Raw genomic sequence first — 14,043 nt, forward strand, 5'->3', positions numbered from 1 at the left:
TGGGAAAGTATTCAATTAGTCAAAGGATAAATGCAAACTGGAGTAAAGAACATTCAATATAAATACTCTTAAAGTCTCCTTTCTGCAGCAGACAATCTTGAAAATAAAGTTCATTACAATTTGTTATTTTTCCTGCAAGACAAAAACATATCTAGAAAGTCCATTAAATATCAACTGGAAATTGCTTTTGATAAAAGCACCATCCATTGTGCCATACTGCTTTATTTGAAATGAAAGAGGCTCACTGATACATACAATCTAACCTAAAAAAGACACTATAGGCATATTTTTTTTTGGAAAGAGACAAAAAGACATATAAAACAATATGTGATGCAAGTTTAAAGGAAATGAAAGTACCAAAAGTACATAAGAAATTGCATGCTTAAACAAATTACAAAAAAAAACATGACCTATCCCCCCTGACTAGGAAACTGGGTAAGTATTTTTAGTGTAAAGTAGTGACCTTGAACTTACACCGAAAAAAGGGGTCATCCACTGACAACTGGAAATCTTCCTAAGAAATTTGAAGGCCAGCTGAGCTCAGTGATTGGAAACAGTTTTCAACCTCAAAGCAACCAAGACCTTGACCTCTGTAAATACTGACCCCAAAACAAAACTTATTATTGACTGACTACAGGGCACTCAAAAAATGAAGTTTTGGCTGCAGTAGGATAAAGTGTGCTCCAGTTATTATGTTAGACTGTGAGGCCTACTGGTGATCTAGATACTGACTAGAAACTGTGAATGTCCAGTTTTCAAGGTCACTGTAAACTTGACCTTTGACACTGATCCTAAAATCAATAGGGGTCGACATAGCCAAAATTGTTCTCAAGTTATCCATCCAAAGCTAAATGTTCTTTAGACCAATCCTAAATTCAAACCATGAATATTGTATAGGTCACTATGCAGAACCAGCTTTAGAATAGGCCCAAATTTCATGAAAATACTTAAGTTTGTTAACTGACTCAAGTACATTAATTTGCTCAAGTTTTCACTTTTCTTAAGCAAATCAACATACTTAAGTCAATTAACAAACTTAACTATTTTTGTGAAATTGGGGCCAGAATCTTCATGCAAAGTTTGGTTGCAATCCAACAATTTATTTAGGAGTAATCAAGACAAAAGGAGGACAGACAGACAATACAAAGTCAGTATACAGAAGCTTCATTGAAACAGGCATGTTAAAATATTTCTTGTTCCTGTTTGCATTGAAGCACATGCATTTTATTGCTCATATTTTCTTGCTGCTATTTTCAGCTCATTTATTAAATTATTTAATAACTTCCTTAATATTTAGAAGTGTTTGATTTGTAAGCTTTCCCAGAAGTGTTTGATTGGTAAGCTATGCCAGAAGTGTTTGATTTGTAAGCTTTGCCAGAAGTGTTTGATTTGTAAGCTATGCCAGAAGTGTTTGATTGGTAAGCTATGCCAGAAGTATTTGATTTGTAAGCTTTGCCAGAAGTGTTTGATTTGTAAGCTATGCCAGAGGGGTTTGATTTGTAAGCTATGCCAGAAGTGTTTGATTTGTAAGCTTTGCCAGAAGTGTTTGATTTGTAAGCTTTGCCAGAAGTGTTTGATTTGTAAGCTATGTCAGAAGTGTTTGACTTGTAAGCTTTGCAAGAAGTGTTTGATTTGTAAGCTATGCCAGAGGGGTTTGATTGGTAAGCTATGCCAGAAGTGTTTGATTTGTAAGCTTTGCCAGAAGTGTTTGATTTGTAAGCTATGCCAGAAGTGTTTGATTTGTAAGCTATGCCAGAAGAGTTGGGTTTGAAAGCTTTGCCAGAAGTGTTTGATTTGTAAGCTATGCCAGAAGTGTTTAATTTGAAAGCTTTGCCAGAGGTGTTTGATTTGTTAGCTTAGCCAGGTGTTTATTTTGTAAGCTTAGCCTTAAGAGTTTGATTTGTAAGTCTGATTCGTAAGCTTTACCAGAAGAGTTTGATTTGTAAGCTATGCCAGAAGAGTTTGATTTGTAAGCTTTACTGAAAGTGTTTGATTTGTAAGCTTTACCAGGACAGTTTGATTTGAAAGCTTTACCAGAAGTATTTGGTTTGTAAGCTATGCCAGAATAATTTGATTTGTAAGCTTAGCCTGAAGAGTTTAATTTGTAAGCTATGCCAAAAGTGTTTGATTTGAAAGCTTTGCCAGATGTGTTTGATTTGAAAGCTTTGCCAGAAAAGTTTAATTTGAAAGCTTTGCCAGCAGAGTTTGATTTGTAAGCTATGCCAGAAGAGTTTGATTTGAAAGCTTTGCTAGGTGTTTGATTTGTAAGCTATGCGAGGCGGCTTTGCCAACAGTGTTTGATTTGTAAGCTATGCCAGAAGAGTCTGATTTTTAGGCTTCGCCACAGGTGCTTGAATTTTAAATTTTGATGGAAGAGCTTATTTTTCAGCTTTGCCAGAAGTGCTTGAATTAAAAAACTTTGTTGGAAGTGCTTGTTTTTTTTTTTTAAGACTTAGATAGAAGTGTTTGATTTAAAAGCTTGTGCGAAATTATTTCAAAATCGGACTAGCTGTTTAAGAGGTGATGTTGTTTAGATTTTTCTATTTTAAGCCCTTGCAGCCTCTATGTGCAACCAAATGGAACCATCTGAACATTTTTGCAAGTAGACCACCCAAAGAACATCCAGGTCAAGTTTCATCAGCTTCACCCAAATGGTTTCAGAGATGTTGTTTAAAAGAAAATGTGGCCGGAAGGCAGACAGATGGACACCAAATGGTGAGCGATCACATTAGCTCACCCCAAGCACTTTGTGTTCAGGTGAGCTAAAAACCAAGACATTTTATAGATATTACTTCATCTGTCACCAAGTTTGAGTGTAAAGTTAATCCAGTTTTAAGCTGCCAGTGAAAGAGTTAGTCTAAGCGGCTTTACAGAGGTAATTTATGTAACACTGACTCTGAAAATTTGATTTCTGTAGACAAAAAGCTAGACAACAAAGGTGGTCACAATCCCAGGTGTGCCTGTATCTTGAAATACTTACAGCAGTCTGAGCTGTGATATGCGTACATCCAATGATCTTGGCACCCTGAAGTGGCGGTTTGTCTGATTCTGCCCTCTTACGTAATGCCATGAGCCCAGGCATCTCTGCAAGATAAAGATATGTATTTAAATTTGGAACAATAATAACTGTCATAAATACTTTAAAGTTTTACCAGCATACATGTTCATATTGGCCTAGTAAAAGACCTGAGGTCTGTCTACTACGAAGGGCCAACAAAATAGCCTGACAAATTATTACAGGACCATTGAGCTATGTTTATTGACAATAAAAATACCCAGTACTGACTGCATAAAGCAATCACAACTGCAATACCCATCCCTATCTATTGTCCTCATTATTATCAAATTTCAAACTGAACCAGGAAGGAATGTGAAAACTGGTAAAATCAAGGTTATTTTTATTATTTGTTTGGTTTTTGTTTTTGCATAAGAAGTGTCTTATCAGGATAAAACAGACCTACCACTAAGTCAGTTTTTTGCATTAGTTAGGCCTCTAAATCAATACAGCAGTACCTAGTCTTTATCTGCTTAGTGTTGATTCAGTATCAATAAGTGCACAACTTGACTAATTATCAACCTTTGAACTAGCTCTTTAATACTGTCAATTCTCATTGTAGATTACTCCCTTAAAATATCAATAAAGCTGGAAATGAGTTTTGGAGTGGAGCTTTAATATTTCTGCTCTGACATCTAGATTGTAGAGATCATTCAATAGTAGTCTGTATTCAGACCCTATGTATTTAGAGTAGGTAACTGCTTAGACTACTGTGAAATCATTTAAATTCGCTGGCATGAAATTTCGCGCAAACGTGAAGAAGGACTCTTTCGCGCGGGCTTTAATTCGCGCATTTTAAATTTTAGCAATGAAAAATATAATAAAAATGTAATAATAGCGTGGTCTTAAATTCGCTCATCGGTCCTAGCGCGAAATACGCGAAAATTCGTCCTATGCGAATAAAAATGATTTCACAGTATTCAAATTTATATAGTTATGTCCCTTTTCTTCCCAAAACGGCTATGAAAGAATTTTGCTGTAATAAGAAAAGTGAAAACAGTAGACATTTAGAAAAACAAGAGGGCCATGAAGGCCCTGTATCGCTCACCTGACCTATTGACCTAAAGATCATCAAGATCAACATTCTGACCAAGTTTCATTAAGATATGGTCATAAATGTAGCCTCTAAAGTGTTAACTAGCTTTTCCTTTTATTTGACCCGGTGACCTAGTTTTTGCCCCCACATGACCCAGATTTAAACTTGACCTAAAGATCAAGATTAACATTCTGATTAAGTTTCATGAAGATACAGTCATAAATCTGGCCTCTAGAGTCTTAACAAGCTTTTCCTTTGATTTGACCTAGTGACCTAGTTTTTTAACACACCTGACCCAGATTTAAACTTGACCTATAGATCATCAAGATTAACATTCTGACCAAGTTTCATTAAGATATGGTCATAAATGTGGCCTCTAAAGTGTTCACTAGCTATTCCTTTTATTTGACCCCCGTGACCTAGTTTTTGACCCGACATGACCCAGATTCGAACTTGACCTAAAGACCATCAAGTTTAACATTCTGACTAAGTTTCATGAAGATATAGTCATAAATGTGGCCTCTAGAGTGTTAACAAGCTTTTCCTTTGATATGACCTAGTGACCTAGTTTTTGACTCCATCTGACCCAGATTTAAACTTGACCTAAAGATCATCAAGATTAACATTCTGACCAAGTTTCATTAAGATATGGTCATAAATGTGGCCTCTACAGTGTTAATTAGCTTTTCCTTTGATTTGACCTGGTGACCTAGTTTTTGACCCGACATGACCCAGATTCAAAATTGCCCTAAAGATCATCAAGTTTAACATTCTGACTAAGTTTCATGAAGATATAGTCATAAATATGGCCTCTAGAGTGTTAACAAGCTTTTCCTTTGATATGACCTAGTGACCTAGTTTTTGACCCCACCTACCCCAGATTTGAACTTGAGCTATAGATCATCAAGATTAACATTCTGACCAAGTTTCATTAAGGTACGGTCATAAATGTGGCCTCTACAGTGTAAACTAGCTTTTCATTTGATTTGGCTTGGTGACCTAGTTTTTTATCCTACATGACCCAGATTCAAACTGGACCTTAAGATCATCAATATTGACAATCTGACCAAGTTTCATGAAGATACAGTCATAAATGCGGCTTCTACAGTGTTAACAAGCTTTTCCTTTGATGTGACCTGGTGACCTAGTTTATAAACCCAGATAACCAAATATCGAACTCGTCCAAGATTTTATTAAGGGTAACATTCTGACCAAGTTTCATTAAGATTGGGCCAAAAATGTGACCTCTAGAGTGTTAACAAGCTTTTTCTTTGATTTGACCTGGTGACCTAGTTTTTGACCCCAGATGACCCAATATCGAACTCATCCAAGATTTTATTGAGGGTAACATCCTGACCAAGTTTCATTAAGATTGGGCCAAAATTGTGACCTCTAGAGTGTTAACAAGCTTTTCCTTTGATTTGACCTGATGACCTAGTTTTTGACCCCAGATGACCCAATATCGAACTCGTCCAAGATTTTATTGAGGGTAACATTCTTACCAAGTTTCATTAAGATTGGGCCAAAAATGTGACCTCTAGAGTGTTAACAAGCTTTTCCTTTGATTTGACCTGATGACCTAGTTTTTGATCCCAGATGACCCAATATCGAACTCGTCCAAGATTTTATTGAGGGTAACATTCTGACCAAGTTTCATTAAGATTGGGTCAAAAATGTGACCTCTAGAGTGTTAACAGTCAAATTGTTGACGACGGACGGACGGACGGACGGACGACGGACGACGACGGACGCCGGACACAGGGTGATCACTAAAGCTCACCTTTGAGCACTTCGTGCTCAGGTGAGCTAAAAAAAAAAAAATTATCCAGTCTGTAATAAGACTATTCAATAGCCTATAACTCTGCCTAGAAGAGTTTTAAAACATTTACTTGACCATTAGAAGCATTGCACATTTGAACAGATTTGATCAGATTGATTTAGTTATCATTTTGCATGGTTGCATTCTATGCTTCCAACGGATATTCTAGATTTTGATTATTCAAATTTTTTAACTCTTCAGAACTTTAATTTATTACAAAATAAAACATGTGCTACCTTCCTTGTTCAATCTTTGGGTACAGATTTAAGAGTTACTTCAACAACATTTTTGTTATTAAACAGCATTCAGTTAAACCTAAACCAACTTGTTCCCTACAAATGACCAGCAACTTTTACATATGAATCAAAGATGAAGGATGAATGACTTCAGACATATTGTAACAAAGATATCATCTGCCTTACGTGATCACTATCAAAATTGCAACTTCTTCACATGTAATAATGACCCAAGCTTTTATGTAAGAGACAAACGTAATCCAAACCTAAAATTTAACAAAAACATCTCTGTCATCTTTAATTCCTAAATGGAAATGGAGTGGACTTTTTTTGTCAGACTATTTAAAATTATTCCTGCTAACAGCAAATTATGTTTCTTTATTTGGCCTGGTCGGAAATGATCGTCTCTCATGTTTGGAAAGCAAAGTAAAGAAAATGATTCTGATGGGAGAAGATGAAGATACTTTTATTCATTACTTTATAAATTGAAACTGTCATGGCCAGAGATTTATTCTATTCCTAGACGTTTTTATATTACAAAATAAAATACTGTAGCATGTTATGATAACCTTTTTGTGTGTTACAGAGTGATACGGAAGACATTTAACTCAATAAGATATCATTTTATATGACCTTTGATATTCTGCTTAGGTACAAACCATTTCAATAAAATTTATAATCAAGAAAAGTATTAATCTTCAAAACAAAAAAAAAACAACATTAAGTGAACATTTCCTAAAATGGTAAAGACATTTCTTTTCTCTGAGATGAATTTTTTTTAGACGTTCACTAAGTACAAAATTTCATATTAATAACCTTTTAAGTCAGTGCATTAGAAATGCTATAAATACAGACTTTTCTACCTAAAAGCCCTCTGACATTTTCACTGAATTCTAAATACTGAAACAATTTCTCATTCAGAGTGTTCATCTTGAATAAAACATTATAATGCCCATAAAGTATATTACCATAAAGTATATTACATCTAGAAGAAGACATGCCATATTTGCTTATAAAATGGCTCCAATTCTTGTACTATCATTTAAATTAATGAAATGTTTCTTTTATCAGGCTTCAAATAACATTTGATGCAAATTCACCGTGGGAAAGTGTTCAAACAATTACTTCATGTCAACAAGTTTAATATCAATGCAACTTCTCAAGAGACAGGGATCAAAGAAGGAATGCTTTCTTTTCATCTTCTTTATTTTTTGTAATGTGCTAATTATAGGGCCAAGAAGACTTATCTTTGCACATCTGTACTGCCTATGTCTGGAAATGGTAAATCACTATAATTGATCTGTTTGTTGTTTTTTGTAGGGGTTGAACTTTAAGTCACATCTACATTAAGGTTTCAATGGACAAGAATCCCAGGTGACCTACAGAGCATTATTGCAAGCTTTGAGAAAAGGGAATACCTGGATAGGACCAAGCAAAGCCCTTCAGTAACCAGGCTGCATGATACAAGAAGGAACATACTGATTCAATGCTGGAGCTCGAACAAGCATTGCTGAGAGATGTGTGACAGAAAACCATATGCTAAACTTACTAATGGTCTAATTTATAACATTTTTATTTTTATGTCAAAATATTTAAAGATACAGCCACAACTGTATGTAAAGACCAAGTTTGGCCAAGCAAATAGGGGCTGAAGTGGTATTGATTCACAGGTTAAAATCAACTGAAAATATAAATCTTAAAATGAAGATAGTAGTCTTTACAGGTAGGTGGTCATTGTTCACATGCAGTCATTATTCACAGGTTTGTTCACAATGTGGTCATTGTTCACAGGTTTGTTCACAGGTGGTCGTTGTTCACAGGTTTGTTCATGGGTGATCATTGTTCACAGGTTTATATTGTTCACAGGTGGTCTTTAGTTCAGGTTTGACTTCATGCTGCATGCTTCACCAAAGTAGTATGTGTTTGTAGTGACGGCTAGAACTTCATGTAAGACTACACAAAATTATAGCTTACCCTATATATGTATCATCCCCATCCCCAAATTAGTTTTGATAGCTTCTTACAGGAATTCATATATTTTAATATCAATGCATATAGATATCTACAGTTAGTTCATGAAACACTTTTTGTCAGATATCTTACAGTTTAAGATGTAAGCAGATATCATAGTCACAGTTATGAAAACTTATGGAGTACTTTTATATACCTTGCAATTAATACACTCCCTGGCTTAAGAAACTAGAAACAGCAAGTTCTCTTTCAATACAGGTACAGTCACAACCATATTATAAATACTATACTTGGGTTTAGTCTTTACCCTGTTCGCTGGAAGTCTGACTATATTTCCTATGTATGAAAAAACTGAAAACTTCCATTGTGTCATGTATATATGTAATGATCTCATTTTCCCTTCCTTATATTTGTTTTGCCCATTTTACAAATGGAAAATAAAAACTTTGATCTATCTGAAGCTGTAAGACTAGGTAAAGTTATTCCATATAAGGAATGACCACAATGTCTGAAATTTGCAGAAATGTAGGCCTCATACTGTATCCGTGGCAACAGAATTTCTCAATAAAATTAATGTCAATATGTGCGTTATTGGAAAATGAAATATGAATAAAATTGTCTCATCAACATATTTTAAAGACCATCCTTTTCTCCTTTCAAATTACATATCAGACATAATATTTAATACCAAGGGAGTGGTTCTTGGTGCAGCTATTTTGGAACTGTTTAATGTGTTATTAAATAAACTGACACCCTCAGCAAAACCGAAGAAAATTTTACCACATTTGTCATAATTCAGACTTTTCCGTGTATGGCATGCAATAAGCTAATGTAGAAACAAGAGGGCCATGAAGGCCCTGTATCGCTCACCTGACCTATTGACCTAAAGATCATCAAGATTAACATTCTGACCAAGTTTCATCAAGATATGTTCATAAATGTGGCCTCTACAGTGTTAACTAGCTTTTCTTTTGATTTGACCCCGTGACCTAGTTTTTGACCCAACATGACCCAGATTTGAACTTGACCTAAAGATCATCAAGTTTAACATTCTAAGTTTCATGAAGTTACAGTCATAAATGTGGCCTCTAGAGTGTTAAAAAGCTTTTCCTTTGATTTGCCCCCATGACCCAGATTCAAACCTGACCTAAAGATCATCAAGTTTAATATTCTGACTAAGTTTCATGAAGATATAGTCATAAATGTGGCCTCTACAGTGTTAACAAGCTTTTCCTTTGATTTAACCTAGTGACCTAGTTTTTGACCGAAGCTGACCCAGGTTTAAATTTGACCTAAAGAGCATCAAGATAAACATTCTGACCAAGTTTCTTTAAGATATGGTCATAAATGTGGACTCTACAGTGTTAACTAGCTTTTCCTTTGATTTGACCAGGTGACCTAGTTTTTAATCCTACATGACCCAGATTCAAACTGGACCTTAAGATCATCAATATTAACATTCTGACCAAGTTTCATGAAGATATAGTCATAAATGCGGCCTCTACAGTGTTAACAAGCTTTTCCTTTGATTTGACCTGGTGACCTAGTTTTTGACCCCAGATGACCCAATATCGAACTCATCCAAGATTTTATGGAGGGTAACATTCTGACCAAGTTTCATTAAGAATGGGCCAAAAATGTGACCTCTAGAGTGTTAACAAGCTTTTCCTTTGATTTGACCTGGTGACCTAGTTTTTGAACCCAGATGACCCAATATCGAACTCGTCCAAGATTTTATGGAGGGTAACATTCTGACCAAGTTTCATTAAGATTGGGCCAAAAATGTGACCTCTAGAGTGTTAACAGTCAAATTGTTGACGACTGACGGACGGACGGACGGACGACGGACGACGACGGACACAGGGTGATCACTAAAGCTCACCTTTGAGCACTTCGTGCTCAGGTGAGCTAAAAACTTGACAATGCAAATTGCAATTACATTAAATATCACTTCATTTTTACCAACTTTTTCAAAAATAAAAACAAGAGGACCAAATGGTCCTAGGTTGCTCACCTGAGAAACATCTGGAATAATCTTGCTGAAAGTGTATCTCTTAATTTTTTTCTGTACTTTTTAAAGAAAGAAACAGAGAGGAATTATTCCGGCTGACACAAGGTTTTTCTTTGATTTGACCGGTTACCTAGTTTTTGAACCCAGATTACCTATATTCAACCTTGACCTAGATTTCATCAAGACAAACAATCTGATCAAATTTCATGAATATCTGGTGTAAAATGCATGCAGCCCCTATTGCATACACAAGATTTTTCTTTGATTTGACCTAGTGACCTAGTTTTCAACCCCAGTTGACCCATAATCGAACTTCACCAAGACTTCATCGTGGCAATTATCCTGATTAAAGTTCATGAATATCTGGTGAAAAATGCAGCCCCTATTGCACACACAGTCTTTCTTTCATTTGACCGTGTGGCCTAGTTTTTGACCCCAGATGACCTATTCAAACTTGACCTAGATTTGATCAAGACAAACAATCTAATCAAATTCCACGAATATCCAGTGAAAAATGCAGCCCCAATTGCATACACAAGGTTTTTCTTTCATTTGACCAGGTGACCTAGTTTTTTTTATCCCAGATGAGCCATATTTGAACTTGACCTAGATTTCATCAAGAAGATCATTCTGATCAAATTTCACGAATATCCAATGAAAAATACAGCCTCTATTGCACACACACATTTGATTTGACCAGGTGACCTAGTTTTTTGACACCAGAACTTGACCTAGATTCTATCAAGACAAACATTCAGATCAAGTTTCACGAAGATCCAATGAAAAATGCATCCCATATTGCATACACATGGTTTTTCTTTGATTTGACCATGTGACCTAGTTTTTGAATCTAGATGACCCATACTGGAACTTGACCTAGATTTCATCAAGACAAACATTCTGATTACATTACATAAAGATCCGGTGTAAAATGCAGGCCCTAGTGCATACACAGGGTTTTTCTTTGATCTGACCTGGTGACCTAGTTTTTGACCAAGATGACCAATATTCGACATTGACCTAGATTTCATCAAGGCAATCATTCTAATCAAATTTCATGAAGATCAAGTAAAAAATGCAGCCTCTATAGCATACACAAGCTAAGTGTGAACAGACGACAGACATCGAGCGATCACAAGAAACTCACTGTGAGACAAAAAAGGTATTTTTCACTAATACAAGGGCTATAACTCAGTCAATATTTAAGAAGTATTACCCATTTTTATGGGACATTTTCCTAACTGAATATAGAATACTTAAACCAAACTTCTATAAAAATACAAAATTATGCACATTTGATATTCACGGTTTAACAAAACAGATGCAATTTTACAGTAATTTTCAAGGGCAATAACTTTTTTTGAACTGATCATTACAAAATACGATATACCAATAGAGAAGTAATAATATTCTTAAATGAAGTTTGAAACAATTCTTTAACTCTGTATTTAGATAGGATGCCAAGTTTCTTCCCTAGGTGTGAATAATATGAAACTTTACATCAGAGTATAAACTATGAATAAAATGAGCGAAAAATGTTATATATGATACAAACCCTGCTCAGCAATCTCAATTTCTCTTCTGCCGAATGCAGCATGATCTATATTTTTCACACAGAAGTCAGATGAACCCTTAGAATTTTTCTGAAATAAACCAGAAGAAAAAATCAAAATTTACACAATTACATTCTCCCAATTCAATCAAATGCCAAATAGCTGGCATATTAGACAATTTCTATTGGATTAAACCGCCTGAAATATTGCATATACGACCAAACTGATACAAATCTGATTCCTATGAGGATATATAAGTTTCTTGTTAAAGCAAAACAATCTGAAATGATTTCTGTTACACAAAACTGTTTGTGTCTGATGCTCTAGGAAAAATATTTTATATATCCTTGCTTATGACAACCCTGTCATCGAGTCATTCTTTCTTCTGTTGTCAAGTCTGATCAAATTGCTTCTGGTTTTAACTTAATTATATCAATTCTGGGTCAACACAATCTTACATGAGGCCATCATCTCAACACTTCCACAACCAAGGCCATAACATTATTTTGAAATTAATATTTCTGGTGGAAATTTTGTCAGTATCATGGAGTAACATTTCTTTCTATAAATTTCTGTAGTCCTTTAGACACAGTCAGGGCACTCAACATCTTTTGGTTGCCATCTGTGATTTACTAGGTAGTGCACTCAACAGAACTGCTGATTCCCAACAAGACAACTCGATGACTTCCTAACCTGTACGCTCTGAACAAGGCTCAAATCCACAGCGGTGATGGTCTGGTGATTTGAAGTCACTGGGATACAGTCTCAGACCTCAAACTTACTGATTTTCCTTTCAATTAAGCATCTCAGTTCATTAATTTCACATAAAGGATGTCAAACAAATCATAATTATATGGTATTTATAAATGTTCATCTGCACCAAGCTTACAAAACTAGCAATGAACTATGACATTTTTCTTCAAGCAGCTTTCACCACATTTAACTCGATGACTTTATTTTCTAATGGCCACTGGCCAATACAGTCAGCCCTTGTGCCAAGGTGACATTAAAATAAATATGCTTTCAAAACTTTTGTCAACTTAACAATTAGGATTCGGGCTTCCTGGACTTCTGGCCAATATTATGTCTTGTTAAGGGTTTACAGAGATCACCAAGTCCGATCTTGCCAAGATTAAAACCTGTGAAGATGAGCTTTGCACAAGATGGGAAAGCAAACATGTCAAGCCTTAACCATAGTCTAGTAAATTAGCTGACCAATCCACCAGGTTATCTGTGGTGCAATAGTGTATGACATTGTGCATAAATAATACCTGCTTCTCATAACAAAGGTCATACTTGTGAGTACTACTTAATTTGCCTCTACCTATGACATTACAACCTTTTTTGTTCCAGGAAGTGAATTCAAGAATAATTTAAATAAGCTCTAAGATGTCTTCACAATCCAGAAATAATGTAAATTACTAATGCAAACCTGTTGTTTATCCCTTGGGTTCACTTCATCCTCTTCATCTGAAGAACTGCCAGTGTAGGATGCTGAAATATAATTACATTTTCATATTAAGTAACTTGAAATTACATTTAACACTTCAGTATTAAGTACTCTGAAATTACAATTACTCGAGTTACTTTTGCAATCTGAAATAACAATTACTGTAGTATTTCAGTGATTTGAAATTACTTTTACTGCAATATTTAGTAATTAGAAATTACAATTACCTCAGTATATAAATATTTGAAAAGATTTAAAACAGTATGTAGTAATTTGTAATTACAGTTAATTCAGCATAAAGTATTTTGAAATAACCTCATATATGACCTTACAATACTTTTTTTTTTACATAAAGAATTTCATATGCATGATCATAAAATGCAGCAACATTTTCATCTAAAGTATTTCAATTTTAGAAATTTCAATAATTTTACATATCTTAGTAATCCTACATTTTCCAAAGAAATTTGGTATGCTAAAAAAATGTTTGGTAATTACTTAAAATTACACATCATTTACATTACAGCAACTTCTTTGATATAATTATCTTCTTTTTTTTTTTTGGTCAATTTTGAATAAAATAATAACATTTAAATGTTAAACATTTAAAAATACATGAAACACACTATTAATAAAATTTCATGAAATTGAATTATGTAAGAATAAAAGTATATATAATGTAAATCAATTTAAATTTCAAATTTTAAGCATCTTTGTACCTGAGGGAATGCAGCATTTACAATTCATTTTAATTGTTTCTGAGACATGTAAGACTTATTCAATCTTAGATGTCAAAATGTGACTGACCCGTTTTATCAAAATTTTCTCACATTTTATAAATATCTTCCCATTTGAAAGAAAGGTCTACCATTTTCAGTTGAAAAATCCTTTACATACCAGTGCTAAGAGAGA

General features: G+C 34.6%; 1 protein-coding gene across 7 annotated transcripts in view; it reads right to left on the reverse strand.

Annotated features, from left to right (window-relative positions):
• The window catches only part of LOC128548011 (S-adenosylhomocysteine hydrolase-like protein 1), a 177,139-nt gene that overhangs the window by 33,316 nt on the left and 129,780 nt on the right, over positions 1 to 14,043 (reverse strand). For all 7 annotated transcript variants that reach the window (XM_053522268.1, XM_053522267.1, XM_053522263.1 and 4 more), the window contains 3 exons: positions 13,114 to 13,175; positions 11,684 to 11,771; positions 2,981 to 3,084 (listed from right to left, as the gene is read on the reverse strand). In XM_053522268.1, the coding sequence (XP_053378243.1) occupies positions 2,981 to 3,084; positions 11,684 to 11,771; positions 13,114 to 13,175 (254 nt within the window). The remainder of the gene's footprint in view (positions 1 to 2,980; positions 3,085 to 11,683; positions 11,772 to 13,113; positions 13,176 to 14,043) is intronic.

Source organism: Mercenaria mercenaria, chromosome 13, assembly GCF_021730395.1.
Source record: "Mercenaria mercenaria strain notata chromosome 13, MADL_Memer_1, whole genome shotgun sequence".
Classification (NCBI taxonomy): Eukaryota; Metazoa; Mollusca; class Bivalvia; order Venerida; family Veneridae; genus Mercenaria; species Mercenaria mercenaria.